General features: G+C 46.3%; 1 protein-coding gene across 1 annotated transcript in view; it reads right to left on the reverse strand.

The window, feature by feature from the left end:
* LOC147463267 (putative protein S-acyltransferase 22) overlaps positions 1 to 24978 on the reverse strand; it is a 70783-nt gene that overhangs the window by 14788 nt on the left and 31017 nt on the right. The window contains exons 6-8 of the mRNA XM_086487854.1: positions 14116 to 14244; positions 13962 to 14042; positions 13684 to 13872 (exon numbers count right to left, since the gene is read on the reverse strand). Coding sequence (XP_086343980.1) covers positions 13684 to 13872; positions 13962 to 14042; positions 14116 to 14244 — 399 coding nt within the window. The remainder of the gene's footprint in view (positions 1 to 13683; positions 13873 to 13961; positions 14043 to 14115; positions 14245 to 24978) is intronic.

Here is a 24978-nt window from a genome sequence, read left to right on the forward strand (position 1 = left end):
GTCAAGCGTAGACAATTTAAAATAATTTAATTTGACTTATCCTAAGGCCGTAAAATAATTCACGCCTTAGGATTACTGTTGTTCTAAGGACCCCATCTCATTCCTGTGCTTGCACTAGCGCGCGTAATTTTTTGAGCTTGAAATCTGAGGCTATTGCTTACCCCTTCATTGAAGAACCGATTTCCCAATCACTAGGTCGTCAGGGTGTTTTTCTGCTAGAGTCTCCCTGAGGTGCACTGGCCCAAACTTGGGCACACCTGAGGCCCCAGCTAGATCTATTCTGATGTGTACACAACTAATTAAATAATTATTTTCTCATAAATACATTAATTATTTACAAAGTCTGACATAGTTACAGATAGTCACAAGCTGCACAGGCTGCCGAAAATCCACTCTACTAGCAAGCTTCCCATTGCTTAGCTCTGTGTGCAACTAGCCATTGGAACAAAGTGACTTGCCTCGGCTGTGTGGAGCCCCACAACCGCTCCCAAAAGCCTCACAAGAACTTAGCTGTGAGACCCTCCTCCTGCCAATGAAGTACTACAGTAGGATGCGCCTCTCTCCGTGCTGCCAGTATGTGTTGCCCCAGTCGAACAGTGTACTGAAAGAAAGGGATCCCAAGCTGGTCGGCTGAAGAGAAGGGTCTCTCCAAAACCACTCTCTAGGGTCCCATTGCACTCATGCCAAAGGGCAGCTCTCTCAAGCCCAAAGACTTCAGTGACCTCTCTCAAGATCTGTTGGGTTAGGATCTGTGACACAAGTCCTCCCACAGATGCCCACTACTCGTATCCTCTAAAAATGACACTCTGCAACCTGTGAAGCCTCTACTGAGACCCTGTGTAGGCGACCCTCGCCCTAGATCTCAAAGAACATGGGGGGCATGGACTGCGATGGGGATCTCCAATCATATGAAGGCCCCCATCCATTTGGAAGCTGTCACAAAGTGATGATGTGGCATGACCACCCGGGTAGAAGGCTGTCATGGCACGCTGACATGGACCAGTAGTACAGATTTCCAATTTTTTCACTGACATGCTGATGTGGCAGACTGTATGGCCAAGCCCTCTTTTTGCATTGACAGTTGTACAGAATTGCACTGACTACCTTTTGCAGTTCTTGGACCTAGTTGCTTTTGGGAAACTCATTGCTTTTGAGTTTAACTGCTTTTCGACTCTGCTTTTTGGCATCCCTTGTAAGAATAAAAGAACCCTAAGGGCCTCACTTCTCAGGGCATCTGGACGCAAAGTCTGAGAGCGGAGGTCCCCGACGGGAGTTGTACTTTGCTCAAGATTTAATGAAATAAAGAAATATTGAAAGGGGCGCCAGGTTTTGGGGCCAGTACCTCTAGGCACGAAACTACGCCAGGCCGTGTCGTCTCAAATTGAATTGTGATTTAAAATTGTGAAGTGTTTCCAGTGAATCCCTCTCTCATGTCGCGACAGATTCTAGACTTGGGGTGCCCAAGTTTGTTACAGCATCAGAGCACGGCCAATTTCTCTTTTACCGGGAAATCTTCTTCTCGCAGCGCACATGGATTCCGAAAAGAATCAGACGACTCCATCTTCAAAGCGGGAGGGACTACAAAAGATTCAAGCAGATTAACAAAAAACGAGTATGGGCCACCTCGGCCTTTACAGTATGAACTCGTGGAGATGCAACGTCAACAACAGGTTGACGAGTGCGCAAAGCAGATGCTTCAGTTTGCCAAGGATCCACAGTATGCCAAATTTTTGACCCGGCACCCGAAGGATGAAATGCACACTCATTGGCAGAAAGCCATGAAGTCACCAATAAAACCGGCAATCAAGAAACCTCCTGTCCCACGGATATTTACTGAAGATGAACTCGAGGACATTATTGAAAAGCGAGTCAACCAACTATTTGGGTCAAAAAGCAATTGAAGAAACGTAACACGGGAGCTGACTTCCCTGGTTACTTGGGCCGAAAATCCTCTTTTGAGAAAGCAAGAAAACAAAAGAAGTGTGTACGCTTCGAAGAATTGTCCAATTCGTCCTCATCTTCTTCTGATAGCTCAGATAGCTCATCTTTTTTTGACTCGAGTGATGAGGACAGAAAGGGCAAGAAACAACGAACGGACTATACATTCTATTAAAAAAGAAAGCACTTTTACAGAGCTAATCAGTATGATTTTCTCAAAGACAAGGACAAGAAGGCCAAGGAATTCAAAGAAGGTGGACAAGCGGTAAAGTTTGAAACCTTTTCAGGGTTTCGAGATGATCCTAAGGCCTTAGCCTTTATCTAACAGTTTGATATAGCATTTTCGGGAGGCCGCTATACAGAGCACTCCAAGATTAGACGGGTAGCATCCTTTCAAAAAGGCAATGCACAGACATGGTGGTCCACTCTTTTGTTAAGGAAACAAGTGCCGACAAAGAGGCTGAAATTCAAGAAACTTTTTATTTCTTCATGGCGAGTATGAACGAGATGTGAGAACCAACTGGAACCATCTTCGAATGATCAGGGGTGACACTATGGATGATTACTGTGAAAGATTTTGGGATACTTTCCTTCCAACCTCTTCTTTCAAGAAGATCAGTTTTAAGGAACAAATTAAGAGGTTTTGTTGTGGACTCCCCAAAGAAGTTCGAGACTACTGCCTTGAGAAGAAGTCAGAGTCTATTCAATAATTGATGGGACATGCTAAGCGGGGATTCGCTATGCATTCGGGTAACTTGACTTACCCATCAAATGAACCTTCGACAAGTAGACAGACAGATACACGACCTCGATTGACAGGAGAGCAAAGAGAAGAATATTTCAAAGCAAGAAAGTGTTTTGAATGTGGAGAACAGGGACCTGGCACATGCTCTGCACCCCTGTCATGCCACGTAGCTGGATGCTCTGTGCCTCCTCTGACAAACCGAAAAACTGAACTAGTCGCCGAGAGTGCGGGCTGGGCCCTGCTGCCATGGGACCCTAAGAAACATGGGGCCTACTACCAACCAAGTGGTCTCTCTGAGTGCTGACCATAAGGTTCCAAACCAAGGGCTGTCTCAAGCGCTCCTCCGTGCAAGTGGACTGGTGGTGCTCCAGGCCACTCCGCAGCGGCTCTCGAGAGCGAAGCACGCTCGCAACAAATCGATCCTCCAGCCTCCTACTCATACCAACTTTGCGCATCTCGGTAAAGATCAACCTGATGAAAGGACTCCCAAGTCCTCCTGCATGAGTCCAGCCTCCAGGGATCCTCCCCTAGAAGCAGTCCTTTGACAACAAACTTCCCAAGAAGGGCTCTACTCTGCTATGTTGGACCGATGATCCCCAACCCCCCCTGAGAACACGGTAGGGTGATGACCTACCAAGCTACTTTGGCCCAGGCTAACTGGGTGTTGCGCCCCGACCAAAGAAAATTCATGATCAACCGCTCTAGCTGGCTGATACAAGAGCTCGAAAAGATCCAGCAAGATGTGATGTACCACATAGTAGCCAAAAGCACCTGGTTGGCCACTACAACTCTGTCTGCCAAAGATTGTGACGCCGAACGCAAATGCAACAACTTCCTCCTAATGGACAGGAGGAGGGAAGCACTCTACTGCTCAGGGGACAAGTCTACGCCGACCTGACAACCCAAGTAACGAACTGCAGTCCCTCCGGGAATCCATCTAAAACCCTCACCTGGAGACCAATCAAGCGTAGGAGCATTGCCAACCCAGAAAGCTATTGTCTTCCTCCGGGTGATCAGTGAGCATGATGCACAACAGAACACCTCAAGAGCCTGCTCACACCTGTGCAGATTGACCTCTTGGTCCTCCAAGTACAAGGCTGAGTCGTCGGCAAACTCGGCGTCAAGAAGCTCATATGCCGTAATAGGAATCTAAAGACCACGCAAGCCAACCTGCTGAGAAGTCAAAAAACTCCTCATCGTTTGAGCATAGAACAGAAAGAGAAAGGGGACTTGAGGGCAACCCTGTCTAACCGAACGAGTGAGCAAGAAACGTTCCTCTCTTCCCCTTGCCAAGAGCACCTGACTCTGCGCACGCTTGTAGAGAGCTGACACACCTCTGTTTCAAGCATCTGAGAAACCCATCCTATGTAGAGTGCCCTCAAGGAAGTCCCATTCAACTCTGTCGTAGGCCTTCTCAATATCGAGAAGGAGTATCACCAGATCCTCTCCTCGAAGACGCGCGAGGGTAGACGCCTCCTAAAAAGTGAAGATGTTGTCAAGAATACTACGCTCCTTGACAAAACCTGTCTCGGTCCCATGTATAATGCTCTCTAGTAGTGGCTGGATCCTAAAGCTCAGAGCCTTTGCTAGAATTTTGTAGGATGAGTTGAGGATGGTAATGGGTCACCATTGTCGAATCTCATCCAAGGAGCCTCCCTCCTTGGGAATCAGGTAGATCAAGCCCTCACTCATGCTGTCAGGCATCTCGCTAGTGTGCAAAACGTACTGGAATGCGCTGCGAAGATCTGAACCAAGCAAGTCCCAGTACTCCCAGAAAAAGCTGGGAGTCAACCCATCCTCCCTTAGACACCTACCTCGGGGGAGTGCTTTGAGGGCCCCATGGAGTTCCTCTAGCTGGGGGGAAGCTCAAGTCTATGTCGCATCTCCTCAGTAACAAGGCAAGACATCTGTGCCCAAACCTGCTCTCTGCATGCATCCTAGCGCTCTGACTGAGGCTCAGCTGACAACAGATCATGATGAGCGCGCGGCGGTGTGTGCAAGTGATAGAGCACGCGAGGAAGTGCAGGGTGTGTGCAGAGAGAGGTAGCGAAAGCCAGCAGGAGAGAGGGCGCTTGCAGAATGAAGGGAGAGAGAGAGAGCACGCTACTCGTTTGTTGAGGGGAATAATGAAGTGAGTAAAATTGGCTCACTTGTTCCCTTTATTAAAAGTATAGGACCAATTTAATGTTAGTGGCCAAGTTCAATGTGAACTTGGCCAAGGTTAATAACCTTTATAACTATACACAAAGGGGGCCATTTGGACCTTTATCCCAACAACCTCCCACTTAAAGGCATAAATGGCGCCTTTAAGCTACATGACTCCCACCATCTCTATACATAGATGATGTTGTGCTTTGGATAAGCACTTAGTGAGAGCATCTGCTGGATTTTGTGATGTATGGACCTTCACCAATGTAATAAGGCCATCCTCAAGCACTTCACGTATGAAGTGATACCTCACATCAATATGCTTTGTGCGTGCATGAAACATAGCGTTCTTTGGCAGACATATGGCACTCTGGCTATCACAACCAAGCATAGGTGCCTGGAAGCCTCAGTGACTGAAATATATTCAGCCTCTGTCGTAGATAATGCAACAATCTTTTGCAATCTAGAACACCATGAAACAGCACCTCCCGCAAGGGTAAACACACAGCCACTTGTGGATTTCCGTGTATCCACATCACCAGCCATGTCAGAGTCACAAAATCCCTTCAACTCCAATGGTCCTTTACCATAGCAAAGGCATTTGTTTTTAGTCCCTTTCAAGTACCTCATAATGGACTTCACTGCATCCCAATGCAACCTGCCTGGATTAGCCATAAACCGGCTCACAACTCCCATTGCATGGGCTATGTCAGACCTAGTAGCCATAAACCGGCTCACAACTCCCACTGCATGGGCTATGTCAGGCCTAGTAGCAACCATAGCATACATAAATGAACCACAAGCTGAAGCGAAAGGCACACTTTGCATCTCATTGGCTTCTTCCTTTGACTCAGGACAATCATCCTTGGAGATTTTGACATATAGCTGTAATGGAACACCAAGAGGCTTTGCTTCATCCATGTTAAATCTATCCAGCACCTTTTCAATGTACTTTTCTTGCCACAAATATAATAGGCGCTTGTCTCTTTGCCTTGTAACACGTACTCCAAGTATATGTTCAGCTGCCCCAAGGTCTTTCATTGAAAATGCAGATTTCAGTTGCCCTTTAAGAGCATCAACAGTGCTTCTTTTCTTTGCAGCTATCAACATATCATCAACATAGAGCACAAGAATGATAGGGCTGTCATCCTCATCACGTTTGGTATACAAACAATGGTCTGCATGGCTTCTTTTGTAACCATGTTTCAGCATGAAGCGATCAAACTTCTTGTACCACTGTCTACATGATTGTTTGAGCCCATACAAGCTTCTATTGAGCATACATACCATATGTTCCTTGCCAGGAATAACAAAACCCTCGGGTTGCTTCATGTAAACCTCTTCTTCCACATCACCATGCAAGAAAGCGGTATGTACATCCATTTGGTCCATTTCCAAATCAAGAGCAGCCACTATGGCAAACAATACACGCAAAGTGGTCATCTTCACAATGGGAGAAAACACTTCCTGAACGTCTATGCCCTTGGTTTGAACATATCCCTTTGCAACTAGCCTTGCCTTATACTTGGGTTTTGCATCAACTGTCTTGATTTTATACACCCATTTGTTAGGAATAGCTTTCCTTCCTTTGGGCAATTCCACCAAATCCCAAAGTTTGATTAGCATGCAAAGCTTTAATCTCTTCCTGCATAGCAAGCTCCCACTTGTCGTTGTGCTCACATGTCTTTGCCTCTTTATACGTAAGAGGCTCTCCCTCATCTGTTAAGATAATGTAATGCAAAGAGGGATCATATCTACCCACAGGCCGTCTTTGACGAGTAGACCGCCTCATCCAATGATCCACATTATCCGGCGATGGGTTTACATCAGGTGGCATGATAAAATCATCAACAATGGGCTGCTGTACACCATTTTCAGCATTGTTTCTTGGCTGCAAATGCCCTTCAGGAGCCTCAATTTGTTGTCCAACATCATCTGGCTCAAACACCACTGGATCATCTACATTTTCAACAGTATGTGGTGCATCTTGAGGGTCAAAAATAGGCCTAACAGGTGGCTGGTCATGCTGAAATTTGACCCTTTTATGGTCATGCTTTGAGGCACAATTGTTTTGAAGCAGCCTTGCCTCATTAAAAACAACATCCCGGCTGCGTACAACCCTTTTGAGCTGAGGTAACCAAATCTTGTAACCCATTTCACCTTCTTCACCATATCCCATGAAGAGGCCTTTAATGGACTTGGCATCTAGTTTACTCCTCAACTTAGGTCTAACATGCACAAAAGACTAGCAACCAAAAATGCGTAAGTGATCATATAAAGCAGGCTTGCCAGACCAAACCTCTTCAGGGATGTCACCTTTCAAAGACATGTGAGGGGATCGATTGCATATATGCACTGCAGTTTTCAAAGCTTCTCCCCAAAATCCATGAGAGAGATTAGTTGTGGACAACATGCATCTCACCCTCTCACAAAGTGTCCTATTAAATCTTTCAGTCACACCATTAGAAGAGGGGCTGTATGGCACAATAAGCTCCCTCTTAGTGCCCAAATTTTCACAAAATTTGTTAAATTCAACACTTGTGAACTCCCTCCCATTGTCCGTACGCAAGTATTTTAGCTTTCTACCTGTTTGGGTGGTCACAAATGCATGAAATTTCTTAAACGCAGCAAAGGCTTCATTCTTAGATTTAAGCAAATAAACCCAAATTGTCCTAGAATGATCATCAACAAAGGAGACAAAATAACATGCACCTCCCATAGAATTAGTAGGCATGCTACATACATCAGAATGTACAAGATCAAGCACACAAGATTTACGAGAGACACCAGAGTAATAAGAACGCTTTACTTGCTTGCCATATTGACATTCATTACAAAAGTCAAGCTTTGTGCCTTTAGCATCAAGCTTGTTCAAAGTACAAAGCTTAGAAAGGCCCTTTTGGCTCATATGGCCAAGCCTCTTGTGCCACAACTCCATGTGAGAGTTAATTTCAGCCAATGCAATAAACTTGCCCAACACGGCCTTTCCATGCATGCAGTAAAGTGTCCCTTTCATTGTGCCGTTTACAATCAACCTTGAGCCTTTAGTCATTTTCCATGATCCTCTCTCAAACAAGATACTGTAACCATGCATATCCATCTGACCAACAAAAAGCAGACTCTTCTTGATTCCCGACATATATCTAACATCATGCATATCCATCTGACCAACAGAAAGCAGACTCTTCTTGATTCCCGGCACATATCTAACATCATGCTCATTTGTGCCATCTATGGAGAGATGCACAGTGCCAATACCCTCAATGGAACATACATGATTGTTTCCAAGGTATACATGGCCACGCTTGCCTACATCAAAAGTAGAGAAACACTCCTTGATAGGAGTCACATGAAATGAAGCATCGGAATCAACAATCCAAGTCTGGGATAATGCATCATTGACAGTCAACAAAGCATCAATAAGATCACTCTTGGTGATCTGCATGTCCTGTGAATGAACATTAAGAGAGGCATCAAAGTCATAAGCATCATCATCTGACAAAGTGGCAACTGCATGCACATCCTCAGGCTTTTCGAAGCAACACATCCATCGAGTCTGCTTTACTGACTAACATTGATGTGCGCATGGCGTTGCCCCACTCTCAAAAAACTGCCATGTAACTCTATCACCCACCTGGGTCCACTGAGATGCTTGCCAATGAAAGGCAAACTCATGACGCCGCTCCTCAATGCTAGCCAACTCATGTCTAACCTGCTGCATCTGCTCCTCCAACCAAGGATTGTCTGGATGCTGCTCCTTTATCCTTTGGAAGAAAACGATGCCCCGTCAATGACGCTTCCCCTCCTCCCGGGCTGCGGCCAAGCGAGCTGCAGACTCCTGAAGGAAGAAACGAGTAAGCTCTACCAATCCAGAAGCCACTCTACAGACAAGGGTGTCCTGCGTGTCCAGGCTCTGTCCAAAATGCCTCGACCCGCTCTCTAAGCTTTGAATCCAGCAAGTTCCTCTTAGGGATGCGTAGCATTGCACCCCCCCTCCTCTGTCTATCTGTCACAGTGAGAATCATTGGCATATGGTCGAAAAAAGTAGTCCCTACCAGGATGCAAACAGACCCCCCCATGTCACAAATGTGGTCATTGACGTAGCAGCGATCTATCCGAGATAGATTCACTCCTCCTACCCTACGGTCAGAGCGAGAGAGAGAGGCTTTCTCGGGGTCTCAGAAAGCCTGAGTGCTACCAAACATCAGAAACCCTCATAGTCATACATAGCCACTCCCAAGCTGCCAACTCAGCCGCGTGCACTCTAGCATGGCCACATCCAATCCTGTAAGAGGGGTCCTCCAACATGTTGAAGTCCCCCCCAAACACACCACTGCTCTGCATGCGGCAAAGACTCCACAACATGAGAACAAAACTCTACTCCTTGCCACATTGGGCGCATATATATTCAGGAAACGCATGAGGCAACCTTGAACCTGCATAGTAATCCACTGAGCTCTACCTGGCACAATAATACCTTTGTCCACAATGGCCTGTTGCCAAGAATCGGCAATAGTCACACACACCCCTCCCTGGATACCTCCAGGTCCAAATGCAGCTGACCAAAACGTCTCATAGCGACCACTCAAAATCTGACCACATCGTCTAATGCGGCTCTCACAAAGATGGTGCTCCTGTAGCATAAGAATATCAATCTCACCACCCACAAGGCATCACTGAAGCTCCTGACACAACTGACCCCTCTGACGCTGAAACTAGGGCCCTCCTAATCTCTGCACATTCCATGAGAAGATACTCATGGAGTCAGTGAGAAAAATCTATGCTACAACAGCAGCCAACCTCACTATCTTTCAGGCCCCGCATCCGAGAAACCTCTAGACAAACGCGTCTGAAGTGACTGTCCCACCCAAGCCCATGCCGAGCGTGCAGCCCGTAGGGCTACATCCTCTGTCCAAGAATCTTCATGTACAAATACATAGCAAGGGGGGCTCTGAGTGTCAACAAACAAATGCACCACAATGTGCCTACAACCTACTGCATTTGGCGGTGTCACACTAAACTTGCTAAAGGCCAAAGTTTCTGTACCAAATCTATCACCCCCGGGTCCCTTTTGTGGTGTGAGAACTCAATGGCATGGACCTAGAGCTAGTCAAGAAGTGTGTGCAGCGTCCAGTCTATATGGTCCCTGCCGCACAACGGAAAGGAGAAACCTACCGCTGTATCTAGAACCTCGGTGCCTCGGGCTGCTAGAAAGAGGACGTGGACTCGAAAGCAAGCATCCTCCAGGTCAGGAGAAGAGTCACCTAGGAAGCGTGTAAAGCTGTAATCGAAGAAGTCCCATCGTCTGCAAATGTCAAAGCTGGTCAAACCCTGAGGGACTGCTGCAAAAGGAGAGGTCTGAATCAAAAGTGGCGTCTTCAGGTGGGGTTGTTCCTCCCAAGCCATGCGACTCGTAGCGAAAGCACTACTAAGAGATTGTCTCACTACGGATGTGTGTCCAGTCCCCTGCATCTGAGGAGGAGTGTGGGATGGGTCGAGTGATGAGACTGAGGGCCCCACCGAGGAGAGAGGAGGAGCGGGAGGTGGGGATGAGGGTGGAGGAGGGGAGGAGGGGGGGGGAGAAGGAGGCGGCAGAACAGAGGCCATCTAAAGGTGGAGGGGGCCTCCTCAAGGGGCTCGTGCTAGAGGGGGTCAAAACGGTACCCTGTCAAAACCTAGTGCTGCTAAGCTGCAGGAGGTCGGCCACTGGGGGGGGGGATGTGGGGCGAGCCAGTCCCTGTCGACGACGGTCGGACACCTGCAACCAACCGTCACTTGTCTGTATGCTCGGCATGTTCAACCGTGGGAGGTTGCGAATCAACCATCTAATCTAGTCCCTCTTGATGCACTTAAATCTTTGTGTAGTCTTGGCGCACTCACATCAGTTTTAGTCATCCAATCCATATAGAAATCTGAGCGCTAGAAATAAATTCATTTCACATTTACTTAGCCATCACATTCAAATCTCGCTGATCTCTGACAGGTGTCTAGATGCACTAAGTTCAAACGATCCATCAAATAAAATGCTACAAACATTTCATCTTTCCAACATATAACAATACACACATGAGAGAGCATGTTCAACTCTAGGAGATTTCCAATTCAATGTGCATATTTTCATAAAGTTATTCCGCAAAATACTGTCAGCCTATAAGTATCCCTAAAATCTAAAAAGAACTTAGTGACTTTATTCAATTTAGGCAATCTGTGAAAGAGGAGTGGAGTGGCTTCCCTCTTGTGCAGTCCACAGCGCACCATGTTCAATCTGCTGATTCATCGATAACTTTCGGAATAGACAATGCTAATAATCAAAAAGCCTCATGGTACAGCTCAAACCTGAAGAGATTCTGCAAGGTTCTCTCTTCCCCCATCCACTTTGCATCGAGAGCCGAAGAGTGCCCTTGACCAAATTATTCAATGGACATAGCTTAATTTTTTGTTCTTTTCTTGTGCCTTGTGACCTGTTGGTAGCCCCGTTGGCCCCCCCTGTCCACAAGCACCTCATTCTAAATCGTCAAAATTCTTTGATGAGCCATCAGCTTATTTCCTTGCTTCTTCAGAACTCTCGGATGAATTATCTTACTTCTTCGGAACTCTCTGATGAACTATTATCCGGTTCCCTTGGTTCTTTTCTTTTCCTACAAAGACTCTTGCCCTGTTGAGGTGGACACTGGCTTGTCCGTAGGATAGGTCAATGAGCAAGCGTGCATACCAAAATCTTCCTTGGCATGTCCCATAAGTCTTTGAATGGAGTCAAACTTCTTTTGTAGACGATACCGATAGAATCTCTTTTGGTAATCCACAGCAGAACCGCTCAATTTGGTCCTTCAACGCCATCCTCCAAAACGAGGACACTCGCAAATGGGTATTCCAGAACCTCTGGCAATAGTCATCCAAATTGCCTTCCTTATTCATTCTCAGATGATGCCAAGCCACGATGACATCTTCTTCATATTCTTCCGTTATCCACAGAAAAGTGAAAACTCTCTTGAATTTTATCCACTTACTAGTGTTTCTCTGTGCAACAATAGAGTACACCACCATGTCGGTGCATTTCCTTTCAAATAAGATACCGCCCTTTGTACCTTGGAGCATTCCGAGGAACGACCTCGCAAAAAGGGGACGTCATATGTGCTACAGAAAGGAGCGGATCCTCTGTAGAAGAAGAATCATTATGAGCTTTGATACCACTGTTATAGGCTTGGACACTCCAAAGCGAGAAAACTGTAGCAACACACGAACAAAAACTGCAAATAATTAAACGTAACTTGAATAGAGACACACACACACACACACACACACACACATAGTAGACACCGCACGACGGAGTTGCATCCCCAAATGCACTAGCCCTAAAGACTAGCGCCCCTTCTGGTATTTCTTTATTTTTGCTTCGCAAAGGTACAACTCTCCGAGGGTCCAGCTCTCGAAAACTTTGTGTCCAAATGCTCTCCAAAGACTGACACCATGGGTCCTTGTATACAATACAAGGGATGCTCAAAAGCACAACCCCAAAGGCATCAATCACTTCCAAAAGCTCTTGCACCCAAAAGCTATTCTCCCAAAAGCAGGGCATAAAACTGCTAGTTCTGCAGCCAATGTAAAACGCGAAAATTCGTACAGCATTGCCACGTGGCAGGTCAGCGCAAAATACGGAATCTTGAATTCACTCCTTACGCTTTTGTTAGTCAAGGTTTAGGCCCCTTGGCCATGCTCTTCAAGTCAAGTAAGGTTAGGTTTTTTATTAAGCCCCTCGGCCACATTTTTTGGGTTCACTCCTTGTCCTCTCGACCAGTTCCTTCTGACTGAGCATGCCACGTCACCAACTTGTGACACTCTCCATGCTAATAACAAAAGCAAATACAAGTGGCGAAGGGTGGTCTAACATGCCCTCAATGGATAGGCCCAAGGTACACACAACTATTATTGCTACTGCTACTGCTCCTGCTACTTCCATCTGCTCCTACACACAAGACCACTGACTCGGCCTACACATGGGTACCAACTCTAGCATGCTCTCAAAGCATAGATCTGGTGCATCTCCTCTTGGCAAGAGAACTGATCTGGATGTGGGATGAGAAACTCTGCCAATGCATGATCACAAAGCATATGTGAGGCTGCCCTAAGGAGAAACTGCACCCCCAACACTGTGCTTGCTGCCCAGCAAAAACGATGGGGACGCCATCGTGGCTGAGCAAAAGCGCAAGAGAAGCTGCCTACTGCCTGCCTGCATGAGCTCTACTGAGTTGTGTCTAGAGTAGGTTAACCCCCCCCGGTACCCTTGCTCCCTATACATGGATATGGCCCATAGTTACCCGGGATGTAAAAAAAGAAATGGGGAACGGCAACTGGCATGGAATGCCATTCCTGTTATGGATACTCATGTCTAAAACACCAAACGGGGATTAGGAAAGGGAAGCTAGAATGGGAACAGGGAATAGAGACCCAAAAATAGCCATTTCTTGTAACTATGATATGGCAAGACTGCCCAACCCAAACCTCCATCCCCCTGACCTATAAAATAGGTGTAAATATGAGGAACATATGGGGAAAGGGCACCAAATGCCCGTAGGGCTCAGGGGAAAAAATAGGCATGGTTGGGGAAACCTACTCCCAGCCTGCAGGAGTCTATATGGCCATGGAATGAACCAAAACCCGAAAGCTATACATGGCTGAAAAATCCCGACATGAGAAGACTACCTCACTCTGGCCGGGCACAGCCACAAAACAGCCCTCACTCCCTATCACCTGTCCTGGAAGAATCCAGAGAGATGCCATAAATCTAACACCTCTCTCTCTCTCTCTCTCTCTCTCTCTCTCTCTCTCTCTCTCTCGCATCAAAAGATAATTACCTCATGATCCACAAAAAGTCTAGGAGGTGTACACCAAGATTTTCCTTGTAGTGCTCCAGCTGAGATACCAACACTATGAGTCGTTCCCACAGAACTGATAGGTGAAGTGCTAGAGCTTTGGATAGTATCCGCTAACCCTTTTTGATCATGCTCTCTCATTGCAACAATATAATCATACGTGCTAATCCCCTGGCAGGAAAACAAAATCCAAAAAAATGAATACAACTCTTGTATTAAATAAGAAGATCAGAAGTATTTCCCTGAATTTCATATGTTACCTTTCTAATCAGTAGAATGTGAAAGAAGAAAAGTTGAGTAAGTGGATAAGTTGCTGCCATGGAAAGAATTGTGCACACAGCCTGCAAATCTTCCGGATTTTAGAAACTACTCCTTGCTAACAAGCCTGACTATTGTTTGACTTGAGAAACTTACCACAACAGAAATGTATGCTACAGAAGAAAAGCTGCTGCCCAATTTAGCAAAGATAACACCTTTAAAGTTGGTAAATCTTAAAAAGCAATGTACCAGAACCCATAATCCAACTGTCCACTGCAAAATAAGCTGCAAAACTATACCATTATTACACTCTCTCTCTCTCTCTCTCTCTCTCTCTCTCTCTCTCTCTCTCTCTCTCTCTCTCTCTCTCTCTCTCTCTCTCTCTCTCTCTCTAGCCAGGCATGATGCCCGGTCAGACTACTAACCATGGAGGAGATTGATGAGATCCGCCAACGACCGATGCTAGATCTCCTGTGATTTAGCTATCCCAGCAAGCCGCCCATTTTGCTTAGTTCACATCGACCAGTTTAGAATGTAGTATATATCTTTGTTCTGTTATGTTGTTATTTTGTTACTCTGACTTTGTATCAGATCCACCACATTGTAACTTTCTGGTCTCATAGGTCACTTTGGCCTTTTGAAGACGTTAATATAACATTTCATTTCATTTCATTTCTCTCTCTCTCTCTCTCTCTCTCTCTCTCTCTCTCTCTCTCTCTCTCTCTCTCTCTCTCTCTCTCTCTATACATACATATATATTTATTTTTAATTTATTTATTTATTTGACAAGAAAAGGGGCTGTATTCTGTGTACATAAGAGACCTCGGGAGATGCTCAATGGCCTATCACCCAGAGGAAGTACAAAAGAGGAGTGACAATGTGAAGGCTATGTAAACATCAAGGTGGTCTGTACAATGAGTGTAAAATGAACCACAGTGGGGGTGCATAATGTGATGTGAGGTGACCCTGATCTCAACGGAAAAGAACTGACGATCGCACCCATGTGTGAAGAAAGGCGCATCAACGTTGCTCAGCTGCTCCGGAGGAGCCGGCTAAAGAATCCCACTGCTGTGAAGAGTATGCAGTAGCTCAGTCCAGATGACTATCAAAATGGTGGACATAGGGTAAAACTGGGAGCCCAGCATGTGGGCACATCGAGCCTCCCACATCGTCCAAAGCGTGTGCAGCATATCGTGGTGAGCACTTTGTCTCGCTGGCAGAGAGCCAACTGGTGACCTGCATCTGGGATCATCTGTAGAGTGCCCGATCTATAACCCAAGGCAGTAAGCATAAGGACCGGATCTATCGGCAAGCCATGAAAAAAGATTTGTGACCCGGAAATTGCAAAAGCCATGCAACTGCTTCCCACGCCACGAACATTGTGGACGCCCACTCTAATCAATAAACAACAAATTGCCATCCACACTGGCTGTGCAAAAAGACAGACAAAAACAATACCTCAAAGACTCAAGCTCTCAAGTGCATCGCTGACGAGTCGGGTCATGACAAGTGACTGCCGACCAAGTACAACAGGCAATACTGCATGTGCCTTCATCCACGTGGAAAAACGTATGCTACGGCTGATCCAAAACTGTCTCTGGAAAACGGGGAGGATGCACTAATCCTGACATACCTAAGACTCGCGTGGACGCTGAGGAGGATGCCGAGTCTGCAAAAGAAGTTTCCTCCCAAGGGAGACAGATACTCAAAAAAGGATAGAGGGGCTCCATCATCGCTCAACAAAGGCGACCGCCACTCACTAGGATCCACTCCAACTGAACAAGTGGCTTTCCTTGCCAAATCCATAGTCTCCAAAGACATAGTGAAAACAGGGTCAACACAGGACCTCCTTTGGAAAAACCCTACCACTCTAGCACCCTACCAATGGGCAGTCAGTCAACTGCTGATCAGGCGAAACCTCACCCTGAAACTCTAGTCTGATGTGACTTCCATGATGGCCAGTATCCGCAATGCTAAAGACGAAATTCTCTCCTCATTGAGGATCAAGAGTACACCCACCATTCGTGATAAGAAGGTAGAAGAGTCAGTCCCCCCGATGAGAGCGTGCCAGACGGGTGGAATAGCCTCATCAATCTCTCTCATCGGGCAGCAACCCCTCTGCGGATCCTATAGGTAGCTCCAAGCACCTGTGCCCCAACCAAGGAAGCATCTGATCAACGGTGTAGAGAGCCTGCTGGCCCATCATCCCACCTAGTATAGTTTTTCCATACGTCAACCACACGTCAGACACACACGGGTACGGAAGTACGGAATAAGTACGGATCAGACTACCCCGAAATTCCACGACGTTAGATAGCCTACTACATAGCATGCTTAAAAGCCTACATACTACACCACCATGCTTATGCTTTTTGCAGGTACTCCATCATGGGGGAGGAGCAAGGAGACCTTGGCTTACGCTCGGGGATTCTGGAAACGAAATCCGAAACGGTCTCGGGAGTTCCACACTTCGGGTGTAGACGGAATTGAGATCTTGTCTCTCGGAATTTCCCGCACGGGAAGGAATTGACAATCGAGTTTGAGATTGAGAAGGGAGGGGTTTCTCCGGTTCTTGGGCTTGTAAAAAGATTCTCCATAATAAAGATTCTCTTTAAGGGGGGGGGGGGGGGGGGGGGGGACCACCCATCTTCTGGTCCCCAATACTGTGTCGATCTTCTCCCCATCTCTTTTGGTTGAGAGTTTATTTATTTTCAGCTTGTTGATTATTATGAGCCAAGTTGCGTCATGTTGGGAAGTATCTCAAGGAGACCGCAAGCAACTGGTGGTTAGCCAAGATTCTAGAAGGTACACAAGCAAGAACTTGGACTCAATTCAAATCTGAATTTTATGAACAATTTCTTCCACCCAACTTCGAGAAGGATATTTAGAAGGAATGGGATTGGCTCGCCTAGAAGGAATATGAAAAAGTCACAGCTTATGTTGACAAATATTGGTCGGTTCTTCTGAAAGTTACACCTTTCATGAAGATTTTCTACGAGGAAAAGATGCGAAAATTCGAAGCAGGCCTTCAACCACCGCTTCGAAAGAGCATGAAGGTGTATCCCCACGATACCTGAAGATTATGGAATCGCCAATCATTGCCATCTACATTCCACTGGTACCCCCGACGGATAGAGCACAACACATACTGTGCAAGGCAAAGAAAGGTCTATGGTGAAAAGAGTACCCCTAAGGACCATGGCAACCAAGGCAAAAAGAGTACCCCTAAGGACCCGGATCAGCCTAAGAAGCCAAAGAGTACTTGCAAACAGCTAAGTATCTCAAACCAAACAAAGTACAAACCTTCAAAGAGCAAGGAGAGGTGTTTCTACTGTGGTGATAAAGGACACATGAAGACCGACTACCCTATTCGGCAGCACGGCAAGAACAAGCATCTTCGAAGAACGAACAATCAAAGAAGGAACCCGCTCCACTGAGCTCGAATTCTATTCCTGATGTTCAAGGGAATACGCAAACAAAAAAAGGGAAGCGCCAGCTTCTAAAAGGCTGGAGGTTTGTGAATAACCAGCAGATATAGATCCTCTATGATCCTAGATCAATGGACAACTTTGTCTCATGGGATACTGCAAAACGCTTGGGCCTCACACGGGCTCATCTTGGAACTCCAATCACTTTCGGAGCAGCATTTAAGGGGTTGACTACCAATCAGTGCGACATGAAACATTTCAGGGTTTCATGCGTTTCAGAGTTTTGAGGTTTCTAAAACGTTTCGTTTCAGAGCTCAAAGAAAAGCGAAACACAAGTTACATTTCACATGTATGTACCTATAATTATACATTGAATACACAAACAAAATCACCTGTCAAGACATGTGATATACCAAAATCTAGATATGAGACTCGAGTCACAAGTGAACAAGGTTAGGTACATGGCTTTAAAAATCCCCAGACGGGTGGTTTGAGGTCAACAGGTGAAAAGAGGGCCAAAAAACTCGTTCGTCCGTTTTCGCTGAAAGTTTCTGCCGTTTTTCCATTTCGGGGTTTCAAAGGGCCGAAACGGGTTTTTATGTCACTATGCTACCAATGCAACTCCCGTGCAAGGACAGCTCAATCTTCGGATTGGCGAGTACAAGGACCGCGAATTATTTTTTGTGGCAGCCTTCAAGGGATGTGATATCATCTTGGGTATGCCATGGCACTACCATATGCAATCAGTCCCAGATTATGAGGAAAAGCCCCCTGCTTTTGAGCATGAGGGCAAGAACATTAACAATTTTGCTGATGTTGGGAATTGGCTATTCCCTATTATAAGCCATCACATTGGAAATGATGTGATCTGGACCATTGTGGACAGATTTAGCAAGCAAGTTCACTTTATTCCAGTCAAGCAATATGGCTAGGGTTTTTCTAGCACAGATTTTCAAGCATCACGAGATTTCATCATCTCTCTCTCTTCTCTAGCGTCCCCCCCTCCACTGCTACTGTGGACGACACCTCACCGGCTATTCCTGCCGGTCCAAGAAGCCTATAAAAGCAAGCGGCTCTCTCTCTCTCTCTCTCTCTCTCTCTCTCTCTCTCTCTCTCTCTCTCTCTCTCTCTCTCTCTCTCTCTCTCTCAGATTTGCCAACGAGCACTAGCTGCGGGAGGCCTAGCCGCCGAGAAACTGCAAGTGATCGCATAAAGAAGACGTGCGAAGGTCGCTTTTCCGCACTCGGAGCGGCACGTAAAGATTGTGAATACGCTCTACGAGTTGTTTCATGTTTATGCTTTTTTCAAGTACTCCATCACGGAGAAGGAGCAAGGAGGCCTCGACCCACACTCGAGGATTCTAGAAATGGAATCCGAAACAGTCTGGGGAGTTCCACACTCCCGGTGCAAATGGTCGGAATTTCCCACACAGGAAGGAATTGACCATCGAGTCTGAGATTAAGAACGGTGGGGTTTCTCCAATTCTTGGGATTCTCTTTAGGGGGGGGAAACCCGCCCATCTTCTGGTCCCCAATACTGAGTCGATCTTCTCCCTTTTGGTTGAGTTTATTTATTTTCAGCTTGTTGATTATTTGTGTGCGCTCCCGTTTGTGACAAACAAAAAGAGAGAATGAAATCAAACAAAAACATGCTCCAAAACACACTTCACCCACACCGTGCGCGGGCGCACACTTACCCACCCAAAAGCCACAGTATTGAGCACGAGGAAACAAAGCATGCAAATAGCCAACTTTCACACACACCATGCACACACAGACTGTCGCAAAAGTGATGATATGGCAACCTAAAGTCAACGGAAAGGAAGACAGAAGAGATCACAATGATGATGTGGCAGCTGGGCGGCACGCTGCTCATGTAGCAACCCGTATAATCACTTATGGTGAGTGATCCTACAGAAACACAAAGATGACCCCAATCTACACACTTGGTACCAATTCAAAACACTTGAATAAGAGAGAGAGTAGACGACACGGCATGACGGAGTTCCGAGCCAAGACGTGTTGGCTCCGCCAAGACGCGTTGGCTCCAAAGACTGGCGCCCCTTTCGGTATTTCTTTATTACTACTTCAAGATGATGCAACTCCTGTTGGGTCCAGCTCTTCAAGCTCTGATCGAGATGCCTCAAACAGTGGCCCATGGGGCGCTCATAAGGGATGCTAAAAGCAGAGTCCCAAAAGCATCAGGTTCAAAGCACTTGATCCTAAAAGCAACTAGCCTCAAAAAGCTCAAGCAAAAACTGCCAAATCTGTCCAACGTAAAAAACAGAAATCTGTACAACTTGCCACGTCAACCATTAGCGCAATTCACAGGCAATCCGTACAACGTTGCCACGTGTCACTGTCAGCGCAAATTGCGGGTGTCCGTACAGCTGGGCCATGTCACCAATTATGCAAGCTGATTTAAATCTGCCAAGGAACCTTTTTATTTTTAGGCCACTCGAAGAGAACCTCCCAATGACTGGGGTAACTTTGCTTGTATCTCATGTAGCTAATTTCAAATTTGGCCTCAATTTGAGTTCCCATTTGGTCATAGTATATTCCAAGGTTTTTGACAATTTCAAAGGAAATAAAATTTCTAGAAATGCCTAGATCAGAGAAAATTAAGGTGGCGTCGCCCCGACACCTTGGGCTTTGAGTAACTCGCAAGAAGAATCTAGAGCAATCATGATGCCATAAACATCAAGTACAAGTCCAATGATTGTTTATACTTTGTTAGTAGGCAACGTTGCCGTAAATTTTACCTAGGGCTTCGAGTAACTCGCGAGAAGAATCCAGAGCAGTAATGATGCCATAAACATCAAGTACAAGTCCAATGGTTGTTTTTACTCTCTTAGCAAGCGGTTGTTCAATTGTCAGAGCAACTATACACTCCGAGAACTAAAAGCATGTCATGTATAGAAACATCATATGCAGCTTCCCTCTTGTTCCAAATTTCCCCTTTACTTTAGAGTGAGCCGAGGATGTTGTGGTGTCCGGCTCCATGATCTCAAGAAGTGAAACAATTCTGCCTATTTTCATCAGTTTAAGATTCTTTCATCTTTTCGGGCTCGTTTATTAATTTGGAGCCAATCGCCACATGGTCCATAAGTTCTTACATAGTTGTCACCTAATTGGAAAGGTAATACTCTTGTAGTGGTGAAGGCAACCCAATAGTGTATCTCTCACATTGATCCTCCAAGCTTAGATTTTTGAAGAAAATACCTGACAGATACACATCCCAAAGACTTTAATCATAATCCTCTAAGGTGTCATAAGAGACTATTTTCAAATTGCTCCACTCAACAAGACTCTCACAAAGTGATGATGTGGCATGGCCTACAAAACAGAAGGGCCACCAACTTATGGAACTTGTCAATAATGTTGTTCCCAACTTATGGTACCGCAACCGAAAGACCTAAAACTTATAAAAATAAGGTAGGACACCCAAAATTGCAAATGGCTGATGAATTGGCACGCTGTACGGACTTCCATGATTTGCGCTAGAAATTGCGCTAACATACTGACGTCGCACCACGTACAAACAGCCTAGAGGACACTGGCTTTTGGGACAAGATGCTTTTACACTACTTCTTTTCATGTACTGCTTTTGGCCAAGGGCCTTCATAAGAATTGCCAAGGCCTCTCTTCTGACAGATTAGCTTGGGAGCACTGCGGAAAGAGCGGACCCTCAAACGTTGTACTTGTTGAAGCATAGTAATAAAGAAATACAGACAAGGGGCGCCAGTCTTTGGGGCCAATACTTCTGGGCGCAAAACTCTGTCGTGTCATCTCTCGGTTCCGTTCAAATCTTTCAATTTCTATCACGCGTGTTGCATTAGATCTTTGGCTTGGAGCGTCTAAGTCTCTTGCAGTGGTATCAGCGCCCAGACTATTCTTATTCTACAAAGGATCGAATCCCCCTTACTTGCAGCATACATGGATCAATCGACGAATCACGCCAGGAGAAAACTATTGCACCCGACCACTCGGGTACGGGAGAAAGCAACGAAGATTCGCATAGACATCGACTACCTTCCGATGTCGCGGGAGAAGAATATGGTCCATTCACCACCCACAGAATATGAAATAATGGAGATGCAACGTCAACAACAGGTCGATGTCTATGCTTGATAGATACTTCAGTACTCCAAGGATCCCAAGTACAAGAAATTTTTGGCGAAACACCCACTTGACGAGGTGTACTCTCGATGGTGTGCCATCGTTTGTTCACCTCTCACGTTGGCTTCGAAGACAAAGGGTGTACTCAGAGGATGAATTTGATGAAGCTATAGAGCAACAAGTCAACAAACTCATGAAGACTAAGAGGCAATCGTGGAAGAAGAGTCAATTAACAGACTATCTCGGCTACTTGGGTCAAAAATCTACCTTTGAGACTACCAGTACACCAAAGAAACGTGTTCGATTTGAGGGTGTTTCAAGTTCATCCTCGTCCTCTTCTGACAATTCGGGGAGAGAGCTTCTTCCTCTAGCTTCAACGATGAGGATAGAAAGAACAAGAAAGACTGAGACATAGCAAAGGTACAAAGAAGGCAAAGAAGAGCAGATCCACCATGATAGTTCGGATGAGGACTACTCATCCTCTGAGAGCTCGGATTCCAATGAGCCGATGTACACAGCGAAGAGGAAGTACCTATATCGAGCCAACCAATATGACACCTCGAGGACAAAGGCAAGAAGCCCAAGGATTTCAAGGAGGGTGGGAAACGCTTTAAAGTTTGATATGTTTTCTTATTTTAAGGATACCCACAAAGCCCTCGCTTTCATCCAACAGTTTGAATCTCTTATTCATGAGGGCTCTATTCAGAGCACTCAAAATACAACAAGTGATGTCCTATCTCGTGGTCTACCTTTACCTTATTGCTACCCAAGGAAGCACCAACGAAGTGGCTAGAGTTCAAGCAGGTTTTCACTTCTTCACGGCTCACTCAGGAATACGAGCAAGATGTAATCATAGCTTGGAATCATCTGAGGATGACCAAGGAAGACACACTGGATGTATACTGTCAGAGATTTTGGGATACTTTGCTACCTACCTCTTCTTTTAAGAAAATCACCCTCAAGCAACAAATTGAGCGATTCTGTGGTGGACTACCCAAGGAGATACAGAGTTAATGTCTGCAGAAGAAGTCCGAGTCCATGCAACAGCTAATGGGACATGCCAAGCAAGGGTTTGCAATGCACAAAGGCACTCTGACTTACCCTACAGATCAACTTGTGGCAGTCCAAAACGGGCAAGAATCGAACAACGGTAACAAAAGGAAGGGAAAGCATCAGAAAAAGAAACCTTTGGACCCTCGATTGTCAGCAGAGTAGCACGCCCAAAACGAGGAAACTATGAAGCAAGTGAAAGAGCTTCTAGAGAAGGGTCTCATTCAGCCCAATACATCACCTTATTGTTTTCCGGTGTTGTTGGTGTTAAGACTTACACCACTTTGCTGCTTCACAGGTCCAGGGCATGCATGTACGGCTAGTGTGCCTCCAGGCTAGCCACCCAATATAACCTGGGCGGCCACCCGCCCAGTACGGACTCCCTTGGGCACTCCTATATATGGGGCCAAGGGGGTACCCATTTCACATAGACTAACATTGTACGGGTCTTTTGTTCTGGTAGTCATGGGGGGTTGATCGCCCCCTCTCCCACACATCAGCGTTTTTGTGTCTCCTGTCTCTCTTTTGGGACAGATTCCTACAACGTTAAAATTCTCTTCTTCTCTCTCTCTCTCTCTCTCTCTCTCTCTCTCTCTCTCTCTCTCTCTCTCTCTCTCTCTCTCTCTCTCTCTCTCTCTCTCTCTCTCTCTCTCTCTCTCACGCTTCCGCACACGCGCGCACTCACATGGTATTAGTCGCCAGTACACATGGTATCAACAACGAGCTTTCCATGGTCTGGGACCGGGCGCATCACCTTTTGCATCAGGTCCTCCCTCCCAAGAAGAAGATCAGCCAGTGTTTTGCATCAGCCAGGCAACCAATGGAATCTGGAGTTTTCATCACGGAGAAACCCTTCTCAACCTGCATTTTTTTCTTTCCCATGGCGATCACCAGATCAGGCACCTAGCACTAGCCTTCTCAGGCTCTTTCCTCGCCGGAAAACCCCTCCCTCCACCTGCAATTTCAGCCCTAATTTACGTTTTTGGGAGCATCTGCATTTTCAGCCAGCAGCTGCATTTTTGGCAGGCTGCTGCGTTTTCAGCAAAGGGGGGAGCGGAGCGCTTGGCCATACCCTCTACGGATCTTGCCTACCCCACCCGGTCTTGCATCCGGTGCATTGCCGTCCTAATTCCTCTTCATTTACTACAGTTTTCAGCCATTCCCCGCTGCTGTTTTCTCTATTTTCATCCCTCCGATGACTGTGCACACAGAGATAAACCCTCCCTACACCCTCTGCACCACTCTGGCCCCTACCAAGAGCGTACCAACACGCTGAAAATCACTGGACAGCAGCGTTTTCAACACCTCGCAGTTGAGTTTTTGGGTGGACAGCAAACACATGGCTTGTGTTTTTCACAGAGGATGAAGTTACCTCCTGCCACGACACCATCCAATGGTGGTCCATGCGATCTCCCAGTGACTGCTGCAGTACACGATATCTTCGACATCGGCTTGATCATCTATGGGCGTACGATCCTTGGGAGATCCATTCATTCCAGTCATCATTCGGCGGTTGCACACTCCAGAGGGGGTGGTGACGTGGTTTGCTATGGACACACCTATGCACTCATCAAAGGAGTTCACACGAGATATGGCCATACTCATGGCATATGGGATTCCGACATTCCCAAAGAAGACACCACCATCTTGGGTGGACAGACAGTTACCACTTGGCATCGACTCGTCAAATCACTTGCTTACACAAGAGCATCCATCTACCTCGACTTAGGGAGAGGATGTTGGATCTCTTCTTGGACAGGTTCATTGCTTGGATCTATAGACTGGAGTGGGACTTCAGTGCTTTGAACTCTCTTGGAGAGTTTACCCGCAAGATGCGGGAGATCAAGCATCATCCAGCTACATCCAGAGTCACCCAGAGCCTGGCTTGGATGGTAGCGCAATTGCTCTTCTACACTCCTGATCATTTGGATTGCTACCTTCAAAGTTGCTTACACTCACCCTTGGTAACCTTACAACATACTTATCCCCTGACCTAGGCAGTAGGTCACTCCCAGCTCATTCACACTGAGAGCCACACCGAGATGCGGTTTGGTGGCGTTGTTGGTGTGGATTTTGTTTTGGTTGACATCGGAGGATTGGAGGCAGGAGATACAGGCAAGACGGCGTAGACAGATTGGTTTGGTCTTTCCTCTTCTTAGAGGATCTTCACAACACAGACTTCTAAGTCTAGCTTCTCTACTTCTACAGGATGATTACGGTGCAGACAACTTGCTCTAACCACACCTCTTCTCAAAGGCCCTTCACAGTGCAGACTGTTGAGTCTAGCTTTCCCCTCGTCTTTGTCTTTTATACAACAGTTTGACGTCGCTTTCGCGGGAGGACGCTACTCAGAGCACTCCAAGATTCAGAGAGCTGCCTCTTCCTTTAAGGGGAATGCTCGAACTTGGTGTTCTTTTAAACAA

This window comes from Adiantum capillus-veneris, chromosome 2 (assembly GCF_014529385.1).
Source record: "Adiantum capillus-veneris isolate H3 chromosome 2, ASM1452938v2, whole genome shotgun sequence".
Taxonomy (NCBI): domain Eukaryota; kingdom Viridiplantae; phylum Streptophyta; class Polypodiopsida; order Polypodiales; family Pteridaceae; genus Adiantum; species Adiantum capillus-veneris.